The 9941-nt window shown below is 35.5% G+C and overlaps 1 protein-coding gene across 1 annotated transcript; it reads left to right on the top strand.

The window, feature by feature from the left end:
• The first annotated feature begins 634 nt into the window (after nt 1–634).
• Nucleotides 635–9731, top strand: syf2 (SYF2 pre-mRNA-splicing factor). Its single transcript, XM_081350881.1, has 7 exons — nt 635–932; nt 1180–1278; nt 4459–4584; nt 5433–5550; nt 5813–5903; nt 6674–6772; nt 8878–9731. Exons 1-7 carry the CDS (start codon nt 915–917, stop codon nt 9041–9043), a joined length of 717 nt encoding a protein of 238 aa, XP_081207007.1. The 5' UTR covers nt 635–914; the 3' UTR covers nt 9044–9731.
• The last annotated feature ends 210 nt before the right edge of the window (nt 9732–9941 follow it).

The following is a 9941-nucleotide window of genomic DNA, read 5'->3' on the forward strand; positions in this document are numbered from 1 at the left end:
CAGACACTTGAGCTGTACATGCCATGTGACTAATGAAGATTAATAGTTGAAGGTTATCTAGTTGCCTAGTTAGCTTGGTTCATTTAGCCCCTGCTGGTGGATTCTGGAACTATACACACCCCCTGACAACAAAGAGAATCATTCTCCATTGACTACCATTCAAATTTAATTATTTATTTATTTATTTTCAGCTTAGATAGATAGATAGATAGATAGATAGATAGATAGATAGATAGATAGATAGATAGATAGATAGATAGATAGAGAGAGAGAGAGAGAGAGAGAGAGAGAGAGAGAGAGAGAGAGAGAGAGAGAGAGAGAGAGAGACAGACAGACAGACAGACAGACAGATAGATAGACTTCTCATAAATTTCTCTCTATGCTTAATATTCATAAAAAATAACTTATTTTCCTGATGTGGAATATATGAAATATCATAAAAAGCCATCACTTGATGTTAGGTCTTGTGTTTGAGGGTGGTTTGGTTTTTGTACCATCTGGATTGCAGAACAAGCACATCAGTTCATTAGTGTAGCTTCTGATCTAGAGGTTGCTTTAATCTAAAATTGTAAACTCTAGTTAATTACATCCTCTTAAAAAGAACTTAATTATACATAATCAGAGCAGAGCAGATGAGCAGTGCAGTTTATGTTAATGGCGCATAACAGATGAGTCGAGATGAGTCGCCATTGTGTTCGAACTGCAACTTCATTCACCCTGTTAAGCCATCAGGTTAAGGTTACAGTACATCTAAAGAGTGAGGGGTATTATTATACTTGATTCAAAACCGTTTCCCCTCATATTATTTAATATTATTATATATTATCCGATTAAGAAAGCGGAACTACATATTAAGTGTTTAGTTCTCGGTCGAACTGAATTGTGTGACGTACTTCCTCCTTAAGAGAAGCAACATGGCCGCTAGCGCAGAGGTAAACAAAATACGAGATTCCAAATACTTTGAGTGTTAATCTAACAGACGTCTTTATTGTTTATTTATATATGTGTTATGTTGTTGAATAGTTATTATAACCGTGGAATTATCGGTTATCTGTTGTCAGAACACTATTCTTATTGTCATGGCTAATAATGCTAACATCAGTCTCGGATGTTCAGTATCTGAGATTTCAGTGATATTATTAAGCCCTGAATGCGGTCATTGCTATCTTCCCCGTTCAGGTTGTTGCTCCCAGCAGTGAAGAGGAATCCGCAGAGACTCCAGCAGCGCTGAAGAGGGAAGAGAGACTCAGAAAGTTCAGAGAGCTTCATTTCAAGAGGGTAAACATTTTCCTCATATCAGTGAAATAATTAAACCGAGACCATTTATTATAGCCAATGCCCAGTTTAAACCGAGACCATTTATTATAGCCAATGTCCAGTTTAAATCTGTCATTAACATCTGTCTTGGGTGATTTGATAATATATCACATTCACAAGTGGTCAGATGTCACCTGGTAGCAACATTTGTCTCCTGTTGCCACTTGTAATTGGATTTAACGGCAAAATACTATATTTTTTTCATGCACTGGTCGATTTCTGTCTATTTTGCTTCCACAACATGTCTTATTTCAGGTGAGCAGAAAAAAACACATTTAAGTGTTTATTTTTTCACACTTTTTATGTAACGTGCTTCTGAAGATTTAAATTACAATGCATATCTTTAAAGGCTGTTTTCTCAAAATGAGTTTTTTCTTATTTACTAAATCATAAATATCCTCTTCCGAACAAAGGAAATTAATGCAAATTGGTTCATATTTAATTAGATAATGCAGTGGTTCTCAAAACTGTCCTGGGATACCACCAGCCCTGCACATTTTGTATGTCTCCAAAAGGGCTGCTCGATTATGGAAAAAATCATAATCACGATTATTTTGTCAGTATTGAAATCACGATTGTGTAACATGATTATTTCACATGACTTTGGGAACGTGTTGCATTTATTAAAAAGACACGGTAACACTTTACAATAATGTTAATTAGTTAACATTAGTTAATGTATTAACTAACATGAACTAACGATGAGAAATACATTTGTTACAGTATTTATTAATCTTTTTTTAATGTTAGTTAATAAAAATACAGCTGTTCATTGTTTGTTCATGTTAGTTTACAGTGCATTAACTAATTTTAACAAATACAACCTTTCATTTTAATAACGTATTAGTAAATGGTGAAATTAATATTAACTAAGATTAGTAAATGCTGTAGAAGTATTGTTCATTATTAGTTAATCTTAACAAAGGTAGTTAACTAATGCTAATTAATGAACCTTATTGTAAAGTGTTACCAAAGACACCTTTCAACAATTCTTTAAAAAAAATCAAAATTTGAACATTGATTGTACTTTTAGAACCATTAAAATAAATAATATATAACAGATAATACTTAAATGAGTACTTTAATAATTCCTGCAGGTCTACCACTTATAATGCGGGAGATTCCCCCGCAAACATTGATTCACTTTAGCATGTAGATTGTATGAGTAGCCTAAATGAATCCACACAGATTATAAAATCAAATCAATCATTTTAAAACTTTCTCCAAGACGCAATTTCACAAACCTGCGTCTTCTCACTCTCCGTCTCTCAAAATGTGTTCGACAAAGCAAGCGTCGAAACTACACTCTCGCGTTTAGGAGTCGGGACATGACGGAACTGTCACTTGCACAATCGGGCCAGCATTGCATCGTAACTAAAGTTGATCATTTTCACTTCTTTTTAAGTTTTATCATTTTAAACATTCAAGCTGAGAGAGTTTATGGCATCGGGAGGGGCGGATGTGCGCGTGCGTGCGTCATTCAGAACACAAGACAAAATAAGAGCGTTCTTTCAAAACAGAACATGGCAAAATAATCGTTTTTACTCGATTATACTATTTTGGTGATCGTTGGGAGCAAAAATCGAAATCGAAATTCAATTAATTGCACAGCCCTACTCCCTGTATTTCTCACACCCATTTCAGGTCTTGCAGTCTCTACTAAGCTCATGAGTTGAATTCGGTGTGATAGATGAGGGAGACATACAAAATGTTTGGAGAACCACTGAGATAATGCATCAATTGCATATTTAAACAACATTTCAGAAAACTTCTGAACAAATCAAACTAATTGTTTTAATGTACTGTCATTAATCAACTGAGGAAGTATGTTGAGATCTATTAGTTGTGATTTTCTACCCTATTCACTTGCAATCTCTTGTCTTAAAGGTGCAGTAAGCGATTTCTGAAAAACACTGTTGATATTTGAAATTACACAAACAAACACACTCTTCCCTTCATTCTCCCGCCCCCAAAATGCATGAATACGCAATGCAAGAGTGGATGTCTCTTTATCATAGCTGAAGCAAAGCAAAATACTGCTTCACAAGCAATAAAGCGAAGATGACGAGTGAACGGCAAGGAAGAACAAAAAATGAACATACAGTACACAAGTATAGTATAAACAAGCAAGAGTTGGTTATTAGTCACCAACAGCACTCCAGCTCCAGACAAACAACGACACTCAAAAGTAAACTGTCCTGTTACTGTAGCTAACATTACAACAACAGCTTGGTTCTGTGAAATGACAAAACCATTGTTACTCAGGCATGGAGCAGAAACAACGCAACCTCTGCTTCCATTATCAGGTCTTCCTGCTTGGGTCTCTCCAGTGCTGATCATCTTGCCTAATCATAACACTTCTTTCTCCAGTGATATTTCTCTGACCTTTTCTCTTATGTAATGTCTCTCAGCCATCTCTCTTTCTACAGTCTTCAAATCTCCCTCTTGCTCACTCTCTCTCTCTATGACCCATCATGAGTGGACACACCCCTTAATTCTGATTGGCTACAATTGGTGTGTTGTGGTGCTCGGTCTGATCCACTTTCAACAGTGTTTCTCAGAAATCGCTTACTGCACCTTTAAGAGGAGAGTCTTAAGGCCCGTTCACATCAAGGACGATAACTATAAAGATATAATTCTAAAAATCGTTCTCCATATTAAAGAATAACAGAGTTCACACCCCAACTATAACGATAAAGATATGAGGAACGATATCGTTGGGATCACTTTCAGAAAGATTTTTTTCCAGCTGTCAAATGATAAAACACTGACAGCCAATCAGAATTCATTCTAGCAGGTCATCCATTTTCGCTACTTTGAAACCGCAGCGCGGGCGCGCGCGTGCTTAGAATAAAAATGCCGTTGTTGGTGTGGACACATATATAGTTATCTTTATCGTTATCTTTATAGTTATCGTGCTTGGTGTGAACGGGCCTTTAGTCTACTAGTCTACTTAGAGTCTACTTTGTGAGGCATGTGTCGCATGCCTGATGTAAGTCATGTGTAAAGACCTTTAGTGTAGTTGGTGTAGATCGAGAGCAAACTCTGTGCTGTTGTTGCTTTGGGTGAAAACTGTTGACACGGCACAACAGAACCTGCTCTATTACATCCGTATGAAATGTGAATGTGTTCTGTTGGTAGAATGAGGCCCGTAAGCTGAATCATCAGGAGGTGGTGGAGGAGGACAAGAGACTGAAGCTGCCCTCAAACTGGGAGGCCAAGAAAGCTCGTCTAGAGTATGAACTCGTGGTGGACCAAAAGAAGAAGGTACAGGACTTGGATTCAGACCTGCAGTGTGTTGTTTCTGCAATAATAATGACAACACAAACACTCACGCTATTTGCGAATGCTCATATCTGTCTTTGATTTTAATCTCCTATGTCATCAGCAAGGGTCAGACTATTACTCAGCGTTGGTCCCTAACAGCAATCTTTGAATTTGAATCGGTGACTTTTGAATAAATATTGTGTAAAATAAGTGTTCATTTAATTTCCATTTTTTTTCTGTACATACACTGCCATTCAAAGTTTGGAGTTTGTAAGATTTTTTTTTTATGTTTTTGAGTTTCATTGAATGCCCACCAAGGCTGCATTTATTGAATGGAAAAACACAGTAAAAACAGTAATATTGTAAAATATTATTACAAATTTAAAATAACTGTTTTCTATTTGAATATATTTTAAAATATAATTTATTCCTGTGATGCAAAGCTGAATTTTCATCATCATTACTCCAGTCTTCAGTGTCACATGATCCTTCAGAAATCACTCTAATATGTTTATAATAACATTTCTGATTATTATCATTGTTAAAACAGTTGAAAAAAACCAGTGATTTTTTTTTTCAGGATTCTTTGATAAATAAATGTGAATTGAATTTGATGAAAAAAATATAAAGATTAAAAGAATAGCATTTATTTGAAATAGAAATCTTTTGTAAATTATAATGTCTTTACTGTCACTTTTAGTCAATATAATGCACTGTTACTGAAAAAAAAGTATTATTTTAAAAAAAAAATTGTATCTGTTATTTGCTGTCATCAATCAAGCCCTGATTCTGATTATGCAGTCTGTGAGGACGAGTGTGTAACGCAGTGATTTCTGTCTGTGTGTCAGGAGTGTGCGGAGCGGGGCGAGGACTACAACCGTGTGAAGCTCCTGGAGATCAGCGCTGAAGATGCAGAGAGATGGGAGAGAAAGAAAAAGAAGAGAAACCCTGATCCAGGGTTCTCCGGTATAAAACACTCATCTCAGTTACATCATGAATATTATTAAGCAGTCTTGATTGATTGGCTGAGAGAAAGAGGGAATGTGGCTGCCATGTGTGATGCTAAAAATGTGAAAATGAAAACATGCAGAGCTTGTGTTTCACGCCTGGTTATCATTGGTTCTGGCAATTATTATAATTTTCCTTCTGCTTCTCCTTGTAAGACCCTTTTTCCAGACCCCCACAGCTGGATATGTGTTTTTATTCGTGTGTGTGTGTGTGTGTGTAGGGTACGCTGAGGCCCAGTTGAGACAGTACCAGAGACTGACGAGACAGATCAAGCCAGATATGGACAACTATGAGAGACAGAGAGAGGAGTGGTGAGACTTTATTTATTCTCATTCATCCTCTGAAATATGCACACACTCTATCGAGACTCTAATTCAACACTGAAATCACATTGTGGATTAGTGCAATTATCAAATCGCAACGCCTGCGGTGTAATTAAACAAATATATGCTGCATGTTTTAGAGTGAAGAGCTTCTTTTACACCCTGTTCTTTTTGCAGTTTTACTATAAAATGTTATTATTATAGTCATATTGATATCACATTTTTTTTATTATTAAATTGTGCAGCCCAGCAAACCTGGAGCTTTTTTTAAAGCCACATTTTAAGTCACATCTTTTCCCAAATTTTGCAGCTTTATTTAAGAATATGGATTGATACTGGAATCCTTGAGCAATAACTGTTTTATTTAGTCATATGAAGGTTTTTTGTCTCATAAAATATAATATAATAGTGTTTTTTTTTTTGCATTATAATGAAAGTGAATGGGGATTGATATTTGTCAGCCTTCCAAAATGACAATAAATTAAAAAAATGTAAGTCGATACAACTTGTGCACTATATTGCAAGTCTTCTGAAGTCTTTTAATTATGAGGCATTCATACCAATGAATATGCATTTAATGACATTACGTCTGGTGTGGCGCATCTTCAAAAGTGAATGAGGAAAAGTCTAATGAAGATTAGAAAGTGAGTCAAAGGTCACATTTCGTGTCTGTTCTGCTGATGCTAGTGGTGCATAAACTACACACTATATATACAAATAAGAAGTTGATGATTTTGTATGATTTCATTTACTCCTAGTGGAGAAGATTTCCACCCCACGTCCAACAGTCTGATTCACGGCACTCACGTTCCCTCTAAAGAGAGCATCGACCGCATGGTGGACGACGTGGAGAAACAGTAAGAATCAGACACAGCAGATAGCGGCTCTTTTCAATGTGATGTTTGAGAGCTCAGCCTCCTGGTGTGTGTTTGCTCCTCGCTCCAGATGTGTTTGTGCCGTTGCGTGCCTGTCGCACATGCGTGTGTGTGCCGCCGAGGGTTTGTTTATGCGTGAGAAGGCATTCTTCTATTTTGGAGGAGCTGCTTTTAGCTTCTGAGAAACATTAGACAGGGCTACGGCTGCCAGATTGTGACGCACAAACACTCTTTGAAGATGTTTGAAGAAACGTCTGTGTGTGTGTGTGTGTGCGTGGGGGGGGGGGGCGTGCGAGTCTCTTTGATGGACTAAACTGACATTGTCTGTTGAAGCATCAAACTTTTAGAAGTGAATGGCTAAAGAGTATATATAACTGGGTAATTTATCAGATGTGTGGTGCTTCTGTGATGATTTTGATGATGTCAAATTGTAATGTGCTTCTTTTTTTTTTTTACTGTTCCTAAAGACAGTGTTATTTTTGTATAATTTATATACTATTATAGTATTTGTCAATATTTTGTAGTATTTGATTTAATATTTTTTTTAAAGAGGGTTTTTTTTGTGATTTGTCTTAGTCATTTTTTGGGATGCACAGATGTATCAATGCCAATAATCAGTATCAGCCGATAAAAGCAATAATTTTCACTATCGACTGATTACATCCTGTCAATCAGAAAGGGGCAGAAGAAAGTGTCTGTTAAGTGAAGTGAATACTGTGTGTAAAGAAATCCTCTCTTGTGTTGAATTTAGGGCTGTCGAAGTTAACGCGACATAAGTTAAAACTCTATTTGACCCTATGAATCACCCGTAGTTCAAGCCAGAGCTGCCAGATCCGTGTTTTTTCCCTACACCAAACATTATTTGTAGCGCGCGCCTTCCATCCAATAATCGTGAAGAGCTTTTTACTTCTGATAAGAAACAGTCTCAGCTTTCAAATTCTGCCCATTTTATCACGAAATTCAAACAGTAGCGCTTTGACGCTCTTAAATGTGACATGACAGATCGCTGTAGCGCCTCGTGCTATAGCAGGAGTCTTTTCTTCCACTTTAATACATGTTATAGCATGATAAAAACATGCATGAACATCAAAAGGTATTTTGAAAGATACAATGTACAACTTGCCAAAATGAATCATGTCTCGTGCAATCACTCAATCTGTGTTTCAACCGCAGAAAGATGGCAATAAAACAGCTCATGAACAATGTCACGTAACGTTGCATATACCTCAGGAAAGTTCTCCAGTGTTCACAGTTTGTTAGTTAGCTATTAAAGAAACACTGGAGAGGAGATCATTTACTGTTAATTGTGTATGTATGATATATGCATGTTCGCATGAACTTGCCATAAAGACAAGTGTTTATGAAAACTACTATGTGCAACTGGGTTACACTAAGTTAAACAGTTTTTTTTTATATATATAGTTTTTATTTGAGTGTAATTATTACATCTGAAAATAAATAGCAGTTGAGTATAATAGCTCTGTTGTTAATTGTAACCTCTAATAATATAATAATGTACCAAATGAGAGGGTTTCCTTCATAGTTTACACAAAGCATTAGTTAGGAAAGATCTTTTTCCTTAAGTAAATCAAACTATAGGCATCGGTATCGGCAGATATTCTGAATAATCTGATATCGGTATTGGCAGAGAAATTTAGTATCGGTGCATCTCTAGTAATTTTAGTTCTTCAACTTCACCTATTTTATTTCAATTAGTTGCCGAGGCAACTTTAAAAAAAAAAATTCATCTAATATTTATAATATTAGATGAAATATTAATCTCTGATTTAAACTTCAGTATCAAAAACAGCGATTCAGTTCTTTAAGTTTGTTTTTTTGTGAATCAGTTTAAACCATTCGTTTTAATGAATCCATTACTGATTAATCGGTAATTAATCGTTTTAATGATTTGTTTGCTGAAAAACAGTGTGGATTATTTGTAACTAGGTTTTTGTGTTTTAGTTCTTTCATTCTGGTTCTTCAGATTGATTTTTATTTTTTATTTTAATTTTGTTACTATTTTCCAACCCTTTTTAGAGTTCAAATATGTGCATGTTATCTCCATTAATGTGTTCTTGTGTGTTTAGGATTGAAAAGCGCTCGAAATACAGTCGCCGCAGGGCCTACAACGACGATGCTGACATCGATTACATCAACGAGAGGAACGCCAAGTTCAACAAGAAGGCTGAACGTTTCTACGGGAAATACACCGCAGAGATCAAGCAGAACCTGGAGAGAGGAACAGCCGTGTAGAGACTGTTACTATCGACTCCAAGCCTCCATCCGCTAAGAAGTCATTCGCATATATTTTTAAGATGTGCTCCATTGAGGTTTTTCTCCTCTACGGTGGTACTTTTTTTTTTTTCTCTCTCTTCATATTGTATTTTAGAAAAGTTTTCATTCCGGCAAAATGATTTGCCTGCAGTGGGAAAGCAGATTTCTACCTGTCAGAGTTTCGCTTTAGTGTGTGTAAATTCAGTAGTTTCCGCAGCAGTTGACATTTACTTCAATAAAGCAATTTCATATCAAACACAATTGACTTTAATGGGGCTTTATGATGTTTGGTGATTTTTTGATTCTGGTTGGTTAACAGATGTGACTGGAAAGTTGTTGTTCAACTAAATTTAATTTACGTTTCAAGACGGTATCTGGACACCACTCATATGCAAAGTGATGTTCACATGGAAACTTACTATTGTTTGAAACGTTCATGATAGAATAATGCCTACTGAAGGTTTTAAATCACAATATTTGGCCATATTATAGTATATACTGTTCAGTATTCATTTAGTAGTAACTATTCAGTTCTAAATGCTGACAATAGCTGAATTATAAAATTGAATTAAGCTGAAATACTTGGTGAAAAACTTCTACTTAAAAAAACGTATACGAGAAGCTTTGGCAAATAATTGTAATACATTTGTTAAAGTACTAAAATGACAAAATAAAAACAAAGCTATTTAGAAAAATAATACAAATTACAATTACAATTACTAAAACTAAATTGAAATGATAAAAATCTAAGCTAATTTAAAATATGAATAAATACTATAATATTTTATAAATAATACTAAAATAATAATGCTAGTAATGGCTGTTTATTACTTCACCGGTGGCATAAAGAAGTCGTTCTAAACACAAGTGCATTTTA

Source organism: Scardinius erythrophthalmus, assembly GCF_964197995.2.
Source record: "Scardinius erythrophthalmus genome assembly, chromosome: 21".
NCBI lineage: Eukaryota > Metazoa > Chordata > Actinopteri > Cypriniformes > Leuciscidae > Scardinius > Scardinius erythrophthalmus.

Coding starts and splice junctions, on each gene's coding strand:
- syf2 (XM_081350881.1), top strand. Junction 1,279..4,458: donor GAGAGCTTCATTTCAAGAGG/GTAAACATTTTC, acceptor TTCTGTTGGTAG/AATGAGGCCCGTAAGCTGAA. Junction 5,904..6,673: donor GAGAGACAGAGAGAGGAGTG/GTGAGACTTTAT, acceptor ATTTACTCCTAG/TGGAGAAGATTTCCACCCCA.